General features: G+C 37.5%; 1 protein-coding gene across 1 annotated transcript in view; it reads right to left on the bottom strand.

Moving 5' to 3' along the window:
* The window catches only part of Stk39 (serine/threonine kinase 39), a 267,321-nt gene that overhangs the window by 83,132 nt on the left and 162,123 nt on the right, over nt 1-22,066 (bottom strand). Inside the window, exons 13-14 of the mRNA XM_048345293.1 lie at nt 20,715-20,777; nt 19,174-19,241 (exon numbers count right to left, since the gene is read on the bottom strand). Of these exons, the coding sequence (XP_048201250.1) occupies nt 19,174-19,241; nt 20,715-20,777 (131 nt within the window). The remainder of the gene's footprint in view (nt 1-19,173; nt 19,242-20,714; nt 20,778-22,066) is intronic.

Here is a 22,066-nt window from a genome sequence, read left to right as displayed (position 1 = left end):
TATTTAGTGTTTCTGTTTATATCTTTATTTTCTTAAATGAAGATGGAGTATGGTTCTTAAAGGCTAAGGTTTATGCTTGGTAATAGCAGGAGTGCCTAGAAGGAATGTAATACACATAGTGATGAATGACTAGGTCAGTGGAGGCTGAGATCTTTTCCTGTTGTTCCACACTAGTCCCTAGGATGTGCCAATGGTCCCAGACAAGTCCTAGGATGCTAGACCTCAGGTACTCCATATTCCAAATAGTGCTCTATTTTCATTAGAATCAGCCACAGCTATTCCTTCTCTGCTTATTAATACTTGGCCCAAATTGCTGTGCCAGTCCCATTCTTTTGACTCCCCCCAACTACTATAAAATATGGGAGAACAGAACAAAGAAACAGAAAACCCTCATGAAATATCAGTTCAGGGAGACTGCTAGAGCTCTCTAATACCAAACCAACTGCGGGTGTTCCTCCAGAGTTACTTCCCAGAACAGAAGTGCCTGTGAGGAAAGAAGGCTGTCACCTCCTTCCCCAGATGGAGTTTCTGTTTAAGGAGCAGACTTACCCATGAGCCATGCCCCCAAGGAAGGTAAAGAAAAACAGCGAGAATGGCAGGAGGCAGAGGAAGAGTGTCCTCAGAGTAGGAGTGTATATACATACTCTTGGTTCGTGTTGGTAAAAGAACAATCTGGATAGTAGCCCCTATCAAGACATCCTGCCATTACCATCTTCCTGAGGACCACTGCTTACTTCCTCAGGGAAGGAAATAAGTGGAGCTGGTTGAAACCTCTTCAGAGTGTGCATCCAGCTTCCTGCCAAAGAGCAAGCCCCTGGATCTCTGTCTCAGAGAACAATGGCAGCCAGTTAATCTTAGATAAGCAGTGACAATAAAGAGGAGAAACAGTCCAGAAAGCGGAGAGGGAGAATGGTTTAGAGAGCTGCATCCCTTCTTCAGGCAGGAGGGAACAGGTGGATGACAGGAGAGGAAAACAGGGACACTGAACACAAACTGGAAGTTTAAATTAGCCTTTCCTATATTCCTTAGTGACTTGACAACTATGGCTTCATGCCCAAGATGGCATTAAAAGATGGGAAAGGAAGACACAACAGAGATCTCTGAAAGTACTAATTAAAAAGCAAGAAAACTTTTGTGGGGTGTTTTTGGTTTTTTTTGTTTATTTGCCATTCCTGGGGCTTGGACTCATGGCCTGAGCACTGGCCCTGGCTTCTTTTTGCTCAAGGCTAGCACTCTACCTTTTGAGCCACAGCGCCACTTCCAGCTTTTTTACCTTCTGGGTACAGGAGAGGAGAAAGAAGCAGAATATTCTGAGAAACAGAAAAAATTCTTCTTAGCTACTAGGATATTGCTAAAAATACTCCATGCAAATACGACACTTCCCTGCAACAGAGCAGTTGGACTAATGTAGTCAAAAGGCCAATCTAACTTGCATCCTTGGTGTGATTTACAATGTGAGAGTTTAAAATGGTACAGCCCATGCTGTGGTAATAAACATCCATTTTAAGTCTTTTAGGGGACTAATATTTCATCTGAACATTCTCAGAGAAAGCCTTTTATTTCCAGGGGAAGGAGTAAAATGGTGCAATCAAATCATGAAAGAAAGGAGAGTAGATCAAAAGCTGAAAAAGCCACCAGCCTTCTGACTGGGCTGACCTTGTATGGGCTCCTCTGCAAGATCTCTAGAACCAGTCCCAGACAAACATATAGGGTTTGATTTCCTGGAATCCCTAGAGCTTCTCCATTAAGACAACAAAGGCAAACAGCTGGCACTTCAACAAATTCTCCATGTACAGCCTTAAAAAGTCATCTTAAAGTACCCATTACAGCAGGCTCTGACTTCCCCCAATGAACACAGAGGAAGGCCCCAAGTGTGTGGGTGTGGGAAACCAAGTCCTCTTTCACAGGAGGACTCTATCAGAGAAAATAAATTTGCTTTCTCACCAAGGACAAAAGCCTGTGTGTGCGTGTGTGTGTGTGTGTCTGTGTGTGTGTGTGTGTGTGTGTTTGAAAAGATATATCTCTGAAAATAAAGACGAGCCAATGTTTCAAAGTGGACTTCCATTAAGTATTTTGTAAGCAGGTATGTTTTATACCATCTCCAATACCAAAATTCTTTTAAAAGTCCACCAAAAGGTCTATTTTCCTTTAGAGATTAAAGTCCCTAACCTACTTACCTCACTCAGGAAACTCAGTGAGGTAAGTAGATTATCAGGAAAGAGTGAAGAGTCTTATTTTCTCAAAAAATGTTTTCAAAAGTTCTCATAATAGTCTGACTTTCCACTTTTTACTTGCACTGACAGCTGGTAATGCAGAAGATAATCTCTATTTACACTATGCAGACAACTTCTGATTAAATTAAGATTCTTATGAAGTTTTATTTTGCCACAGTTCCTTAACAGACAAAAGATAATTTCTAACTCTTTCTCATTCTGTGCTTCATTGTTTTTAATAAGCATTGGGCTTAGCTCTGCTACTTGTAACACATCATACCCAGGCCTCAAGCACAGACCAGAAACTAGGAAATGAAACCTTGCAGAAAGCACTGCCTATACCAATAGCTGTTTCTTACTTTGTTCATTCTGCCTGATTTGTTGTTGATTCTTAGTACTAATTAGTTATATCCTTATCTCATCTTAATCTCATTACCTCATGACTGCCAGCTACTGGCCTCCAAATCTGGCACAATATCCTGCTGCTGATGGCATCTCTTTCCCCCAACTATGCAATTTCACAGGTGCTTTCTTGAGGCATACAATGCATCCATAAGTGATTTGACCCCAGGGCTCATTTTACTCCATAATAATATCCTTAATAGAATTTTGCAGACTAAGTGAGGTTAACTTCAGCAAAAGCCTAAAGCACCATGCTATTGACAAGATGGTTTCTGCCAGCATTTTGAACCTTTTCAACTATTGGGCCGCTGCCCAGATATTCTTAGAACTATCTATCAGTGAACAAAGAAACACAGTGTAAAACAAGCCCTAGGAAGATTAAGGACTTGGGAAAGTTGCCTAAGGAAGTGAAGACTCCACCTTTACCAATTCCCTCTTAGCTACCATGTAACATCTGGAATACATCGCTAACAAGGTATAATAACTGGAATGGAGGAACAGTAGAAAAATAAATTCCTACTTCTACATGAGCAAAAGTCCTGATAATTCTCTTACCACACGACTACCAAAATATTTTTATTAGTGTCCATTACCACAGAATGAAATTCAAATTCCACAGCACAGAATTCATAACTTAGTCTCTATTAGTCTATTTATAGTTTTCTGTTTTATTGCAATCTATTCAGGATAGTGGTTAAATGAAGACCCAGCAGGATCAGATAACACAAATTGGAATTTTTACTCAGATATGACTCTGTAGTGAAGCAAATTAACTTCTGAGCTCTGAGGAAATTTTTTCATCTGTAAATGACAATAATGTTAAAAATCTATTCTATAGCTATATTAGAATAAAAGGAAATAAGGCACTGGGCATTGTCTACTAACACATTGCCTTGAATGTGACTAAGCAGGCAGTAAGTGATATCTATAATAGCAATTATTATTCTAACCACCAAATGAAAACTTGGAATTCCTTAAGTCTGCCCTATAGTTTTCTGACTTCTGCCTATGTGCACACTCTTCTCTGGGAAATATCAGCCATGAGTCAGGTAGCATTGTTTCTCACAGTGAAAGGTTAGACACACTCTACATTCATGCCAGCAGAAAAAATAGCTGTTAGATTGTAAGGGAAAAAACCACATGGGAGCCATGGACTAAGCTCACAGACTTCATAGGAAGGTATACCACAAACAGTGTCTTATGCTCCTCAGCAATCCCTCTTGTCCTCTCAAGAGCTGAGTCAGGCAACCGCCTATTTTCATACAATTGTCTCTGGCATATTATAAAGACATAAAAAAGTAAGACTTATGCCTGGCTACTTTCTTTATAGCATTTGATATGCTATAGAGACAGGCATTAGTATTCCAAAATAATAATAATAATCTAAAGACATGAAAGTCCACTGCCCAACCTCAGGGAAGGACAAGTATGAAGACTGTGGGAGGCTTCTGTAATACTGAGAAACATGGAACCAGGAAGAAAACAAAAAAAATTGAAATTAATGTCTGTGGCTGAATCTCAGGAAGCCACATGTTTTGGTTAGCTTCTATGGAAATAGGGATTTATGTAGATGTGACTAAGGACCTTGAGATGGAAGGTTATCTAGAGACCTAAATAAGAGTCTTTAAAAGTGGAGAATTGCTCCACTGTTGACCACAGGAAGAGATGTGATGACAAAAGTAGGTTCATAAGGATGTGAACTTGCCAGCTCAGCATATGAATGTAGGCAGTCACCACTAAGGGACAAGTAGCCTCTAAAAGTAAGAGAAGGCAAGGAAGGAGATGATCCCCATCAGTCTCTCAGAAGGAATGTTGACTCCCTGATTTTTGTCCACTGAGATTTGTGTTGAACATGTGACCCACAGCACTGGAAGGCAATTCATTTGTGCTGTCTTAAGTTACAGGTTTGCTGTAATTTGTTATGGTAAGTGAATACAAAGACTGACCAATGAAATCCACTAGACAGCAGAGGGGTCCCACAACATATCCAAGTAACAATTGTGATGAATTTTTCCAGGGAGAACAAAGTTTTCTAGCACTTAGGGGATTGCAAAAATAAAGTTGAAATTATATTCCAAGAAGTCTGATTCCAATGGGGGAAAAAGTTAATGCAAAGAAAGTCCCTTAACTAAAATGTGCTTGTTACCTTTCTAAAACTCAGAATTGGAGGAAGAAATCTTACCGCTCATTATCTCCAGGGATATGGTAACTGAAAGCTGAAATGACTGTGCAAACAGTCTCTAGAATTATTCAGCTCTGATCAAGAGGACAAGTCCTACGAGACAAGCTTCCTGGGTAAAACTGGAGAGGAGAATTTTTAGAATGCTAAGAGCAGCAGGTTACCTCATCATCAGCTAGGAAAGGTAGAATACAGAAAGGAAAAGGGAGACAGGCTCTGGAAAGCATAACCTAAAATACTACAGTATTAGATAAAATTTAAGGCTGTGACCAGACAGGGTATCAGCTAATTAACATTGATTGAAATACCACCACAGCCTTTTAAGGAACCCACTACTTTTAAAACATTTTCTCTTCATGTTCATCAGTGTGTGGACACTAAACTCATGAGAAAGGAGCAGGGGTTCATGGAAGACATGTTCATTCTAGAAATATAACTCATTGCTCTAGCATGCATGATCAACTGCCACTCCTCGCACAATGGGACTCAAACTGAGAGAACACTGAGAAGAGTCTATCCCTCTCCTGCCCTCATTCTTACAGATGATGTCAGGGTTTAATTCCTATCATGGATGCAAATAGGTCATGGGAAAGTGCACACTGAATCACATTTCTTTCAAAGTGTGGATGAGAAGCATCTGACAGTACTGTATGAGTGCTGCAAGCATGAATAAGCTCCACAGAGATATGCCAGCTTCCACTATTAGCTACGGACAGGTGTCTGCCTTCGTTGCTCTTCAATGGGAAAAGGAGGATGAGGAAAACATACTAGGTAACATTCTGTCAGAGATGGATATAAGGGAAGACAATATTACACTGGCACTTTACAAAATGAATATTGACACTTGAGACATGGAAGTAGGAAATGGATACTAGCAATAAGCCTGGAGAAATAAAGGGTAGAGAATGTTCGCCCACATTTAGCAGGCCTTCTTTTGTATCTCCCCACAGAAACTGTTCTCACAGTTCTTGCATCAGCCCGGAGTTTGTTTCAAAGGCAAAGTATTAAAAAGAATGAAATATAGAAGTTAAATTCATTTGCCTAGAATTTTTTTCTGAATAATTATTTATTTATTGTCAAAGTGATGTACAGAGGAGTTACAGTTTTATAAGTAAGACAGTGGGTACATTTCTTGTCCAACTTGTTACTTCCTCACTCATTTTCTCCCTTCTCCCTCCCCTTTTCACTCCCCACCCCCTCCATGAGTTGTTCAGTTGGTTTACACCAAATGGTTTTGTAAGTATTGCTTTTGGGGTCATTTGTCTTTTTATCCTTTGTCTCTCAAAATTTTGATATCCTCTTTCCCTGCCCTAGTTCTAATACAAGTATATATAGTATCCAGGGTACTCAGATGAGATACAGTGGTAGTTGAGCACAACCCCAGGAAGGGGATACAAGAGAAACAGCAACAGAAAAAAGCTACGGTTTCACATGGCATGTTGAAAATGATTATAACAGAGATATAACTCTCATTTCTATAACATAGAATTCATTTAACTTAGCATCATCTTATGTGTTCATAAGGGCATAGCTACTGGGCTCTTGTGATCTTCTGTTATGACTAGCCTAAACCTGTACTAATTATTCCCTGTGAGGGAAACCACAGAGTCCATGTTTCTTTGGGTCTTTGCCTAAGAATTTTTATATATTAAATCTTATAAAGGCATATTATTATACACATTTCTACTACAGTGTCAAAAATAAAAGCGCTGCCAAGGAAAAAAATCCCATGAGACATTTTGATATTAAATTCGTAGAAGGTGCCTTTTGTTAAGAATCATTTAGATGTCCTGTGCGAAATGCATGTTTATTGAGGGTCTATCACATTCTGGGCATGGCACAGAACTCTAAGAACAAAGTCAACCTCTCACCATCCCCAACTATAAGACACAGATACAAAAAGCAGTATCTGCAACTATAGGGATGCTAACATCTCCTGCTATCCCTAAATACTGCCATGTGCACTGATACAGGCCCAGATAGATAGATAGATAGATAGATAGATAGATAGATAGATAGATAGATATACACACCTACATATATATACATATATATGTGTATATATACACGTATTTACTAAGTCATTTTCAAACATCACATTTGTATAGTATAAAATTTTATATAATGCAACATCAGGATTGGAAACTCTCTAAATAACCAATAATAAACTTTTACCCAACATTCAACATAGAACCTAGGACCTCATCATAGTAGGCAAGTGCTCTACCATTGACATATACCTGCTCTCACATTTTTAGTCATTTAGCTTTTGGTACATTCAATCAAAAACTAAAACAGCCATTAAAAAGGAATGCATAGATTATATTCACTGATCTTAAGACATATTACAAAGCAGATTATAAAATACAGTGTAATTTATAACAAAATATAACACTTATGCAATAGTATTTTAAAATTTAAATGCCTAAATTAATATGTATGAAAAGAAAAACCTACAAGTCAAGAGGGAAACAATCAGGGAAGAAGTATGACTTTCTTTCTTGTTCTTTTTCTGCCAGTTTATTCTGACAGCCTAAATTTGTGAGGTTACCATATATAGCTTGAGGGCTGGGGATATGGCCTAGTGGCAAGAGAGCCTGCCTCATATACATGAAGCCCTGGGTTCGATTCCCCAGCACCACATATACAGAAAACGGCCAGAAGTGGCACTGTGGCTCAAGTGGCAGAGTGCTAGCCTTGAGCAAAAGGAAGCCAGGGACAGTGCTCAGGCCCTGAGTCCAAGGCCCAGGACTGGCAAAAAAAAAAAAAATATATATATATATATATATATATAGCTTGAAAATAAAGAAGAAATATTACCTTTAAACTAGTATGCCTTCTGTATTGTTGATAGTATATGTACTCCATATCTTCTTGTTCCAGTATAAAAAATACTATCACACAATGGGTTGTTACTAAGTCTTCTATTTTGCTCTTCTTATTTTACAAAATCTTTCTGAATCTAACTCTTCCTTTAGCATGTTTATCGGCACATGGATTTTATACATATTGCCCTCTTTCAGCTATACTTCTATCATCTCTCTATACTACCTAGTAATGCTAGATGAACATCTAGCACCTAGATGCCTTCCAATCTATACAAATTACATCCACCCAATGCCTTAGGCCTTCCTTCCTCATCTGTGAGCAGCAAATGTGGGACAAAAGGAAAAACTGAATCAAGCAAGGGGTGTGATAGTGCTTTTAAAATTACATAACAAAACAATCACTGATTATTTCACTCATCAACTTTAGATTCTTCTCCAAGAAAAATATTTTCAGATATTCCTGTCAAAATATTGAATGATGAGTTTATCAGGAAACACTGTCAAAACAATATGAATGTTAAAATGTTATTGAGAAGACAGGTACATGCAATAAACTTAAAAAGGATATACATTTCTGGCTGCTTTCAAGACCTACTCCTGCTTCTTAAGAGCTTTGTAGCGTTAGGACAACTTGCTATATGAATTTGAACCTTAAACTCTTTACCTGTGAAATGTCAGGGACAGCACTGATTTTATGACAGTATGTGATGATTAAGTAAAATGAGAGTTATAAGATATTTGTCATAGTATCTGTCTGTGGTAAGAAGTAGGCACTTTGTCCTTTGGAAGGACACCTTTAACAATAAAGTTTAGATGTACAACCATTACTCCAATTCTCAAAGGAAAGATGATAACCCAAAGAGAACAACTAAAATGTTCAGTAAAATGCCAATATTTTTCAGACTGAAGAACAGTCCTAATAATCTGGTATCTACATAACAATACATAACACTCTACTGAAAAACAAACATGGTCATGTCAGAAATAATGCAGGATTTCAAGCTCTTGCCATAGGCCCAAAGGCTGACACTGCCCCTGGATTCACCCTACTCATTACTCTTCTCAAAATGTGGCTGTTAGAAGTCATAAACAGTCGTTTCTATAGGAACAAGCAAACCAAAGATAACCTATAGACAAAAAGTCCTCACCTTCCTCTACCTACCCATAGTGCTTCTTTTTATCAGGATTCTTACTGCTTTTATCACTCTCTACTTTGTATTAGAGTCATTTGTGGAGGCTGTGATCTCTCCGCCTAAATGGTAAGCTCTTAAGAGTACAGAAACATTGTCTTATTCACCTTTGGATTTCCAACAAAACCTTGTACAAAGAAAGCAGTAAATAAGCAGTTTGTTTAGGAGGGAGCAGAGAACATATACTAAAAAGCATTGCAGAACTGAACACTGTGTCTACACTATTTAACCTCTGGGGGGAAAATTACCAAGTCTCTCAGCCAGCTAATTAACTGCTAAGAATTATGCAATTACACCTATTTTACAGGCTCAAAAGTAGCTGAGCAAGTCTAACTCACCTGAATAATGATAAGGTACAGTGAGAATTCAGGCAAACTAATGCTAAAACAGTTATCAACATTGTTTCTCGTGGATTTAGCTTTCTTTCTGAAACCAGAACTATCTGTGAAATCTTTACAATGTACTTTTCACAGGGAAATTAAAATAATAAGACAAGTTCCAATGACTCAAACCTAAAATCTTAGCTTCTCAGGAGGTAGGAATTGAGAGGACTGTGGTCCAAAAATGGAGGAAAAAAATATCCATCAGAAACCAGCCAGGTATGGAAGTACATGCTGTGGTACTAGCTACATGGCAAACCAAGTCCAAGGCCACCCAGAACAAAAATTCAAGATCCTATATGAAACAAAACTAAACCCAAAAACGGATGAGATGTAACTCAAGTAGTAGAGCCTCTACCTAGCACCCATGAGGCTCTGAGTTCAAATCCCAGTTCTGAGAGAGAAAAATAAAGAGAAAAGCATTTGATCATTTTTTTTTTTTTTGCCAGTCCTGGGCCTTGAACTCAGGGCCTGATCACTGTCCCTGGCTTCCTTTTTGCTCAAGGCTAGCACTCTGCCACTTGAGCCACAGCACCACTTCTGGCCATTTTCTAGATATGTGGTACTGGGGAATCGAACCTAGGGCTTCATGTAGCAAGTACTCTTGCCACTAGGCCATATTCCCAGCCGAGAGAAAAGCATTTGAGAGATCACTTTTCCCTATAGAAAGAAAGCCATGAGGTTGACCTGAGGTCTTTAAATGGTCCCTCAAGGTCTTGTGCTACTGTATTAACAAGGCACATTTACTATGAGGAAGCTGATATGACATGCTTTTGGCAAAGCTGTTAATGCCATCCATACCAGCTGAACTGCCCAAGTATAAATAGCATTAAACACAAAGGAATTTATAATTTAACTAACAGGTGTATCATTTTTCCTACTCAATTACCTGACTCTCAAAAACATATGCTTTTGTGAAATATGTGACAATTGTTTAATGAGAAATACACTAACAATAAAATATATGTATGATGTTGGACTCAACCCAAAACTGGTATTACAGTTTCCTGTACATAAAATCAGAAGGTTGCTCCAACTTGGTATTTTACTCCTGCATTTAAGAATGTTTCCTTTTCCTGTACCTTACTTTATGATGTTCCATTTTTATCATCATAGATGACATTACTGTACACACAACAGACAAGAGAGCATTTGCATAGTACACGAAGAAAAAAGAAATCTACATACTATGTACAGTTCTTGCCACTGACCCTAAGTTTTAAACCCATTTTCCCAAACTCACATATAAAAAGCTAGTTTTGTAGGCAGCAGTGTATTTTTGTCTCCTCAGTCTTTTGTCTATGATCAGCAGAAGTGAATAATAGAGACATATACTACCTAAAGTCACAATTTATTTGGTAAAGTAAATATTTCCTAGTTTTGTACTCACAGAATAAAGGGTTTTTCAGAAGAAGGCACGTAAGTACATGATGAGAAGGAAGCCATGTTCCTAGCATGTAGGTCTGTACAACTCAGGTCTTTAAAACTCAGATTGATCTTTCCAACAGGTAATACAGGTAGCCACCCACACAGAATTAGTTAAGGATTAATGAAAGGCTGCTGAACTTATTTCTTACTCACTAGTTCTTGGAACACAACAAATGTAAATGTCAAATATAAATAGCCTCAAGAGAGAAGAAAGGAAAGCATGCTCATTGTTATCCACACACAGTGTAGACCAGTGATTCACAGAAGGCACATGTGGATATGTTTGCAGATGTACACACACAATTACTTATGTCTATATGCATGCATATGTGCACCTATGTATACACGTAGATATAGAAAAGACACTGTGATGGAGCAGAAGGACAATGTTACAGAAAAGGGCAAAACTCTGATAAGTCTGAACTCTAATAAGTGCAAGGTTGAAAACAGCCTTTCAGCTTCCCGTCACAGAGGCTGGTTCAGGAGACAGAAAAAAATGATCCAGAGTAAATTTCAAGTAGGAAGACATATGTAAAGAAATTGTGGGGCAGAGACCAACACTGAAGTGTAGGCTTCTGATTGTCAGAGATTGAAGCTCTAGATGTTCTACAAGAAGGAAGCTGGACCTCTAAGGGGGTAACTGATGTTAAGAGAAGAGAACTGGAGAACTCCCCGTACGTATAAGAGATTTCCATGCCAACTCTACAACCCAGAATTATGTTTAAAACTAAGATTGAAAAATCAGTGTGAACTCTTATATTTTCTATTTTAATTACAATCACACATATACCTACATCTGGAACGTTAAGACAACACCCATTTCAAGAGCACTGGGAGTTCATCATGAAACTCAAGGGAAAGAAAAACGAGGGTGTAAGATATCAAAAGAAATGTACTTACTGCCTTATTATGTAACTGTACCCCTTTTGCACAACACCTTGTCAACAAAATTTAATTAAAAAAAAAAGAAACTCAAGTGATCCTTAGTAAATCCTGTTAATTTTACCATATCCCCTTAGTGAATTTTCTCTTCTACTATACTACACAATTCTTTTCCTCTTTCTTCAATCCTTTAATACCTTCTTTCCCTCACACAGGTTTAAATTATAACATTCTGTAACTCCATGCAAAAATAGAAACTATTGAAATCCACCAAATTCTAACGTCTTTAACCTGCCTCTACCTCCTCTTATTTTCATGGTTGGCTGTTCTGCTTAACCTACCTGAACTTTCCATTCTCCTCAGTCTATCTGCATAGATGTCTGGATGACACCCTGCCCAATGACTTTGGGGCTTCAATTTTGTAAGATCCTCCCTCTCTCTCTCATAATATTTTTCCTTCTGGATTTTCCCCCATAACTTAAAATCTCCTTTAATTCAATATTCTCACTGAGTTTCTGTCATCCATTTTTTGAAAACTTGGATCAAAATTTTCCAGCTAGAGTTTTCTGAGTTAATAAATATTAGCTATACCCTGTTACTACATTTTTCTCTTGCCATTGTATCTTGAACTCAGTTTGACCAGGCTTTTTCTCCCATTGCTCCACTGAAGTAGCTCTTGCCAAGGTCAAAAATGTACTCCATTTCGCCCAATACAATGGTTAATTCTTAGTTCTCATTGTACTTGGTCTGTTAACAGCACTTGATGTAGCTTCCAAGTCTCCTGGAAACACTTCCTCCACCTGGTTCACTGGATAACCACTCTCTTCTCTCCCTAACCAGCATCTCCTTTCAGCCTGTGGATTCTTACCTATATATGTACCATGTAGGAGAGGGTACCAGCCCTCTGGTTTATTTATCTCATTTCAGTTTTAAATAGCCTATGCACCAACAGTCCTCAAATTTACATTTCTAGCCCAGACATAAAACCATGCATCCAAATATTTACTTAACATCTCCTTGTTACCTAATAAGCAGCTCAAATGTAACACCTCTACATTGAAACTCTTGATTCTATCCCAATCTGTAACTCACTCATCTTAGGAAATAATGGCTCTATTTATCTATGATGAATTACATCTAAACTTGGGAGTCACCTGTACGTTCTTTCTCTCAAACCAGACTTCATGATTTGTTCACCACTTCCATTGGTCATGACCCTGGTCCAAGTCATATTATCACTCAGTAAATCACTACAGACACCTGTCAGCGGGATATTGCTGCCACCCTATATGGTCTCTGTGTGGCCTATTCCCTACAAAATAAGTGCAGTGTTCTTTGTCAGATTTAACTCCAATTGTATCACTCAGCTCCTACGCTTCCTACAATTTCCCACCCTGTAATGGTGAAATCCAATGTCTTCATCACAGCTCTACATGACAAGATGCCCATGCTAAGTCTCTGACCTCATCCCCCTAACTTACACCTTGCCCACACTGATTTCCTGGTTGTTTTTATAACCACTTATAACATGCTTCCTGAACAGAACCCTTGCATTTGCTATTTGCTCTTCTTCATAGCTTGAATAAGGTGTGCACAAACATTACCTTATTCAGAAAAGCTTCGTATGGTAGGCAGAACTCTAGGGTGGGCCTAACAGCCATACTTCCTAATATACACCTGTCTAATCCTCACCTCTGGAGTATGAGTGGGGTCTGTACACAGAATGGTTTGTCACTAGTGTTAAGTTTTAATACACTGAGAAGAGGCAGGGATTTTGCAGGTATAACTGAGGCTCCAATTCACTTGATTTTGAGTTAATCAAAAGAGATTCTTAGGTAAGACTGACTTAGAGGACTGAAGTCTCTGGATAAAATGGTCATGCTGTGGACTGCCTGGAGAGGAGTGGGCTCTAGGAGCTGAGGACCTCAGACTACAACTGAAAAGTTTTCCAAGAGTCCAAATGAATTTGGAGGAGGACCTTAAATTCTAGCCAACAGGCCTTAAGTGCAGTCTTGTGAGAAAATGAACAGAGAATGCAGCTAAGCCATGTCTATACTTCTGACCTGCAGACTATGTGGAATAACAAATGGGTGCTGCTATAAGTGATTCTCGTAATTATTCACACAGTAATAGAAAATGAGTATACCTACAATAATGCCAAATGCCATCCCTTTACTCTATCCTTCTGATGTACCTTTTCCTTCGGAGAACTTGATGTGTTGTGTAAGGAATTTGAGTGTTAGGAGTTTTTCCTTGCTTGGCTCTGGAATTAAGGAAGCAAAAAATTTGTCTTTTCTGTTTTCCACTGCTGTCACAGTGACTAGAACAGGGCCCTGCACATAGTGTGTGCTCAATACCATTTATAGGATGAATGAATATATTCAGTGTTTGCATTTACCTCAGGACACAGAGTGATTACAAAAACACAACAAAAGACACCTTTTAACTTTAAAGGACTTTTTCTCAAACTGAAGTACAAGGATATTCATTCGTATCCCTGGTGACTCCAACAATACATTACAAGAAATTCAAGAGTTCACAAACACAAAATGCTATGACTCACCAATGTTTAGACAAAGAGAGCATGATGAGTGCTATGGACTGAATTTGTCCTCTCCTCCCCAAATTCCATATTCATAATCTGATCCCTGATCCCTATTCTGCAATGTGATGGCATTTAGAGATAGATTCTTTAAGAGTTGATTAGATTTAGATGATTTCATGAAGGTCACCAGAGACACCAGAACTTGCTGTCAGAACTCTCATTCTACAATGTGGGCACAGTGAGAAAATGGCTACATGACCAGAAAACAATTGTGCTGCACTCTGACCCAAGGTTTCCAGCCTCCAGAGCTATGAGGAAACATCTTGCCATTGTTCCACCTCTGTAATCTACAGCACACCAATATACAAATAATTAGGAATCAACATGTGTTCCTTGTAATAGTAAAATTCACTTATTGATGGATAAATTCAAGAAAATTCCATTAGTCTTAATTTTAGCAACATGTTCAATAGATGTCTTAAAAACATCCTAGTAACTAGGTAGATACCTAAAAAATAGTAAAATTAATTATACTTGCCTGTTGTTGAACAACTATAAGAGAGAATACTAGTTATATGAGCACCAGTGGTTCATGCTTGTAACCCTAGATACTGGAGTGGCTAAAGCCAACCTGGGCAGGAATGTCCGTGAGACTCTTATCTCCAATTAAATGCCAAAAGCCAGGAGTAAAGGTGTGGTTCAAGTGGTAGAGCACTAACTTTGAACAAAAAAGGTCAGAAACAGCATCCAGGCCCTGAGTTTATGCCCCAGGATCATCACACACACAAAATAAAGTCATTCAGAAAGTGACTCATTTCTGAAAAGGGATAAACAATCTGAACAGACCCTCTCCAAAGGAGACAAAGAAATGGCTGACAGGTATATGAAAAAAAAATGCTCAACATCAGGAATCATTAGGGAGATGCAAATCAAAGCCACAATGAGATGCCACCTTACTCTAGTAAGAACAGTTACCAACTATCAAAAGAACAACAGATAACAAGTTCTGGGAAAGATGTGAAAAACACCAACTCCTATAGTTGTTGGTGGGAATGTAAATTAGCTCAACCATTATGAAAAACAGAATAGAGGTTTCTCAAAAAATTAAAAGTAGAGCTAGCAAATGATCCAGTCATCCTCTCCTGGGTATCCTTCCAAAGGAAATAAAATAAGTATGTAGAAGAGTCATCTGCACTCCTACATTCATTATAACACTATTCACAATAGATAAGAAGTAGAAAAAACCTGAGTGCCTAGCAGCCAGTAAATGGATAAAGAAAATGTAGTGTATATTCACACACAATACTATCTTATCATAAAAAATAATGAAGTTCAATCACGTGAAACAGCTGGAACTAGAGATGATTGCCTTAAGTGAAATAAGTGAGACACACAGAAAAGATAAACACCACATAATCTCAGATATGTAGAAACTGAAAATGTGGACCTCAGAGAAGTAAGAGAATGATAGTCACTAGAGGTATCAAAACACAGTGAGAAAGGAGTAAGCATTCTCATTCTAAATCACAGTGGAGTAAATATAATTACAACAATGTATTATATATTTTAAAATATTTTCAAGAAAAGATTTTTGAGCTGGGCACTGGTAGTGGATCATACATGTAATCCTAGCTACTCAGGAAGCAGAAATCTGAGGATCCTAGTTCAAACCAGCCTGTGCAGGAGAGTCCCTAAGACTCTTATCTCCAATTAACCACCAGAAAACCAGAAGGGGTGCTGTGGTTCAAAGTAGTAGAGCTCTAGACTTAAGCAAAAAGAACACAAGTTCAAGCTCTACAACAGACAATTAAAAAAAAAAAAAAAAAGAAAGAAAAGGAAAGAAGAGGATTTAAAATATTCCCAACACACAAAAAAGATAAATATTTATTAACAGAAATGCTAGGTGCTCAGAGTTGATCACTAATACGGAACACATGTATCACAATATCATGCATGCAATCTTTACTGTGTTAAGGGTACATTAAATTTAAAAAAAAAAACAACTTTAGTTGGGTGCCAGTGGCTCATGCTTATAATCTTCGCTACTTAGGAGCCTGAGACTTGAGGATCTTAGCCTGGGCAAGAAAGTCTCTAAGTGGAAGTAGAGCTGTGGCTGAGTAATTGGTAAAGCATTTTTGAGCATAAAAACTCATGGAAAGTACCCAGGTTCTTAATTCAAGCCCCAGGATGGGGGCTTAAATCCATCTGTGCAAATAAACAAAACAAGGAAATGGGTCATTTCTAATGAAGGCCAGAAGAGTGTCTTCCTTTTACTGAAAATGCTAATGTTTTGAGTAAAGTTGGGCAAGTGACATCTAAGTATTTTAACTAATACAACACATTGATGACCATGATTGAAGTATATTGTGGAGTCAAAACCAACAGGTTAATTAATAATTATAGTGATAATATATAAAGTTTTAAAACATGAATCGCAGTTCAGTATTAAACTTGAAAAAAATGGAAAAAATGAGCAGCTTTTTTCACTGGTTCAGAGTCATGCTGACATTGTTACTAATGTATAGGGATGTGCCCGAATGTCATGAAAACTTGAGTCCATTTAGGAGAAACCCAGAGTGTGAATTAGAAAATAAATAATAATAATGATACTAATAAAATATTAAACAACACAAAAAACTTAGCCAAGTGAGGGTGGCTGACACATAAAATCCTAACTACTCAGGAACCTTAGATCTGCAGATTACAGTTTGAGGCCAGCCCAGGCAGGAAAAGTCACTAAGATTATTATCTCTAATTAACTACCAAACAGCAAGAAGTGGAACTGTGGCTCAAGTGGTAGAGCACTAGCCTTGACCAAAAAAGCTCAAGGACAGCATTGAGGCCCTGAATTCAAGTCCCTGGACTAACACACACACACACGCATGCACACACACATACACACACGCACACACACATCAAATCAACAACAAAAAACCTTACTACAGTATTCCAGCCTGCTTATACTATGTCTGAAATTCTATATTCAAAAGTAAATAATACATTCAAAAGGGACAAGATTAAAACTAGTAAATAATTTCATGAAATGAATGCTGAGGCCAACAGGTTCAGATTAAACAAAGGTAAGCCAATTTTCTTTTCTGTAGAGTTCCTTAGAACATTCAATACATTAAACATCTCCTGTGGTTCCCTCAAAAATGTGTGTGAGCAAGTATGGCATGTTGTATACAGATAGATAGTAAACATTTTTATTGCAACATAGAACAATTCATTCACAGAGCATCTTGTAGGTTTAATGGAAGCAGCAAATTTTTGAACAAGAGGGTTGTGGAACTACAAACACGAAAAAAAAAAAAGAAACCAAAGCAGATGTAGACTGAATATTAACATGAGTAAGCAGCCAGGATTGCAAAGGCAGTATGAAAACTACACTATAAGAAGGAAGGCTAAAGATATTGCTGATAATAGAAATTCTATATTTTAAGAAGCAAGGTACAGATACTTGCAGCATTTTGCCTCAAAAGAATAAGCCTGGCAAATATACAAATAATTCACAGAAAATGAGGGAATGTATTTGTTTTATATTGTTTTGGTACCTAGAGGGAAATAATATCTAGAGGTATGGCTCAAAATGTGTGTTTTGACATATACTCCAGGAAACATTTATCCAGAAAACTTGAGTTTTGCTCCAATGGACAGAATTAAAGCCATGGGAGCCCAGAACAGGGAGGTTAGTTTCACCTTCAGAAGAAGGAAAAATCAACAAAGCTATTCAGTACCAAAAGAACAATCACTGAAAAAAGGTGAGCTGAATTGTTAACAAAGGCTAGGTAAACTGCTGGCAGGAACACTTGAAAAAAGATTTCCACATATGTAAAGGAGGAGACTGAATTCCTGGACTATAAAAGTCACTGAATACTGGGACCCTAATGCAGCCTCCTAATCTAGTTCATGCTGTATATCAAGAACAAATAATTGGACATGGCACAGAGCTGCTGACACAGAGTAGGTTCCTCATAAATAGTGGCTGGTTGAATGAATAATTTACCAAGTGAAAAGAAAATTAAGTATCTGCTTCCAAAGGCAAACTACCAAAAAGCAATCTGCTTTCTCTTTCTCTCTCTCTTTTTTTTTTTTTTTTTGGTAATAGCTACATTCACGAATTGTAAAAAATAATTAAGTCTTGTAATAGAGTTTCATTTCTTGGGAAGGAAATTAACATTGAATTATACCCTATCAAGAGCTCCTATCATGTTCCTCTGTGTGTGTGTGTGTGTGTCTGTGTGTGTGTGTTTGTGTGTGTGAAAATATACTATAGACTGCAAATGACAATTAGAAGAAAGGAGATAATCATGGTGAAGATAATATGATGACCTATGATAACTTGAAGAGCTGGAAACAAACCTTGGAAATACAACTCCTCTTAAGAGTCACAGTTTTGAACGTGTCCATTAGCCACCTATGCTTTATGTACATAACTATAAGAAGGAGAATATGTCACTTCCACACTTGCAATAATATGATACTATTCTGATTGACCTGGCCAATTAGGCTGTTTACAATTAGGGTTACACAATATTCTTCTCTCTGGAGACACAAAATGTTTAACAAAGAATACCTGCAAAGATAGATTTTTAACTAAAAAAAAATAAAGTTTAAAATAGAAACAGCCTTCACTCGATAGGCTATCAACTGTCAGGTACCATATTTGTATCCATTTCCTACAAGACTGAAAGTTCTTTGAAAGTATGTATCTGTCATTTCTCCACAGTAGCTGATCAAACCTGCCACTGAAAAAATGTTCTGAGCAGGCAACTTGTAGTACAAGCATGGCTTATTTCTGTCAGAGACTGACTGCTGAAGTGTGAAAGAAACTCATTAAAAATCTCTTACTGTGATCTTAACATTGTTTAAAAAATAAGAAAAGAAAACCTAAGAAAGAAAAGGGAGAAAACACTCATCTGGTGTGTTTCTTTCATATTCTTCAGAAAGCAATTAAGAGTGCAGATAGTTTTTGGTGTATGGTTATGTGCTGATTGTTTGGGAGAAATCAAGTAAGTTAACATTTTTATTTTATGCCAATATTATTAAAAGTTTATGAGAGAGATCAGAATATCACAGTGTAGGAGAAATGATTTAAAAAAAAAGTGAAAGTCAGTGTTATTTACCTTAATCTTAAAACAAGGTTCACGGCACAAGAGGCTTCTCTGTAGTCTTCACTAGCATTGGGTTGGCCCTTTGAAAATGAAGCAGCAAACAGTGTTGTAAACTTCATTGGGAAAGAAATAAATAAAAATCACACTATCTGTTGAATTCCTATAGTTCTTCTTTTCTAGAAATTTCAAAACTAGGGCTCTGTGCCTACAGGCCTTATTTCTTCTCACAATATTTTCCCATGAGGAAATACAATGATACCAAATTCCCACCATACTTTTCAGTATCAATGTTTCCTCAGTCTCAGGATAGATGCTATGAATTTTACAACAGCTGGTCTAAAGGAGGGGAAGTCATTTACAGTATTACCATCTAATCCACAAAAAAGACTGTCATCCATTGGGCCTTGGTAATACACAAAGTTGTGGGCACCTTAAGCCTTAAGATGAAGAGTGAGCCCAGTGGGTTACACATCTTTATCTTTCTCACTTATGGCCTATTTCCTTAAATAGACATTATAGACAGTGAATGTCTCTACAACGCCCCCTTCTTCCATTCATCAAAGCTTTCCATTGGAGTAGCACTGCTTATTAATGGTATGAAAAAGAAAATCATTTCAGGTCATGACCTGGTGCTGACCAGTTATACAACTATGGATAAAAGTCTGAACCTATTTTCCCACTTTTGAAATAGGGATAACATCTTCCTCAAAACGTTGTTGGGAAAGTAATATACTGACAATGAGCTGTAAAAAATAATCTCTGCAAGACTTTGTGACCTCAGCTATAAAACAAAAGCCAAGGACTAGACACTAAACCTCAAGTAGACTTCTAGTAACCATGAAACCCCTCACTCTAACCATCTCCCTAATAGAAAGCTGTTTCATAAAAAGACAGACCTGGTAAAACAGAAATAAACTGAAATGGCATATACATATTTAGAAAAAATGTTAGGCTAATGATCTTTTACAGTGTAATCACTTTGAGAGCACAAAATGCTTGCCTAGGAATTATATAACAAAACTGAAATGTGGGCCTGCATTGTGGCTCTCTGTCCATGGTTCTTCTGCTGGGTTACTGAGCATCCTGAAATGCCCAACATTACTCATTGTGCTCTATTCTATACCTTTTCAAATTATGCATTAAAGATATTTCACAAGACACTGCCCCTTATTTTTACCAGGCAAGTTGTAGAAATTAATGGGCTCATAAAATTCAATGATAAAAGAACTATGAAAGGAGGTTATACGAATCTAACCAGGAACAAGAAGTAAAGCACCAATTAACCACAATATGCTGTGGTAGAAATACAAAAAACTTGTGAGTCATTTTCTTTCCTCATTTTCCAGAGAACCAGTAATTTCAGAAGTGTTCTGGTAATCTACTCTTGCTCAAAAGATGATCAATAGTAACGGTACTCTTCCTCATAAGAAAGACTTTACAGTCCCAATTTGGAAGCACTATCTTGAAATTGCCTACAAGTCTAAAATACTGGGGGGTACTAAAGTTCTTTCTGCAAAGTATGTCAAATTGAAATGACTGACAGAAGAACATACCTGAGAGTCGTGCACAGAGAGAGACTGTATTTGCTTGGGGATACTGCTGGCATTCATCGAGATCTGTTAAAAGAACCACTGTTACAGCACATATTCAAGGAATCCAAAATTAAACATGTGGTCACTGTGGTTACATGACATCCCAATTCTCAGAGATAATAATTTCCCAACATAAATGCCAAGTGCTTTGGCATATCTGTAGTGGAAATCACCTAGAGAATGTGCTATTGACTCCTGGGTCCTACCTGTTCTGATTCAAAACTTCATGGAAATAGAGACAACCAGTATCTTTAACAAGTTCCCTGGGGTAGCCTATAGGCTTTTGGAGAACTACTTAAAGACAAAAAGCATAAACTATTTGTGATTTTAAACCTGATAACAACTTACTTTTGTGGATCCAAAGTTAGGAGGCCATTAATCTTGAGAGTCAGCAAAAACCTAACATTTAATTATTATTTTGAATAACTATTTACTGTATTTTAAAAATATGTGAAGATGAGTGAGTTAAAAAATTCCCAAACAAAAATGCTGTATGATAGATTTTATTTTTCTCTCAGAGTTAGAATTCTGGCCCTAGAGAGATATTCAAATTGCTTTTGCCTCAAGGTCTGCTTTTGTGAACTCTGTCCTAGAGCAAAACTTAAAATAAAAAATAAAAAATAAAAATAAATCTACTCTTACTCACATAATATCATCTAAAATCATTAGAAATTTTTTGTGACAAGAGTTTTCTCAAGTTTGAGAACATAAAATTCTTACTCCTAGTGCTCTCCCAAGAATAACTATATTAGTACTGTAGTAAAAAAAAAAAAAAAAGAAGTTTCCTGATGTCTACATTTACTTTGTAATGCCTCAAAAGTTCAAAAAGTATGAAGTGGGAGGATAAATTAATAGAAGATTACCTGACTAATAGAGCAAGCATAACAGTAAGGCCTTGGCCACAGGTATATGGGTTCATTATCAAATGTTTAAATGCTGCTAAATATTTGAAAAGGGTTATAAAAAAAAAAATAGGGGGATCGTGATGTTGGAACAAGCAACTAGCCAGAGAGCTAAGGCCTATTGTCCAACTGGTTCGATGATTTGTATTAAGGTTTCAGTTACAAACAAAGGCTACACCAACACTGACAGCACATCCTACCTGTAGGCAAAGAACAGTGGTAATCTGAAAAACCTTACTGGTGTTTCCTTAGAGGAGGCAACTTTAGGCCTCATCTCCTGCCCAGTTCTCTTGTGACTGTGCCATCATTAGAACAGAGATCTAGTCAACTGGACTAGGCAATGGGACCATACACCCTCCTGCAACCTTGCTGTATAGCTGTTACCCTGCATGGGAATAAAGGGACAATCTT

This window comes from Perognathus longimembris, chromosome 4 (assembly GCF_023159225.1).
Source record: "Perognathus longimembris pacificus isolate PPM17 chromosome 4, ASM2315922v1, whole genome shotgun sequence".
In the NCBI taxonomy this organism is placed as follows: domain Eukaryota; kingdom Metazoa; phylum Chordata; class Mammalia; order Rodentia; family Heteromyidae; genus Perognathus; species Perognathus longimembris.
Note: the sequence above shows the minus strand (reverse complement) of the source record. Positions and strands in the feature narration are given on the sequence as shown.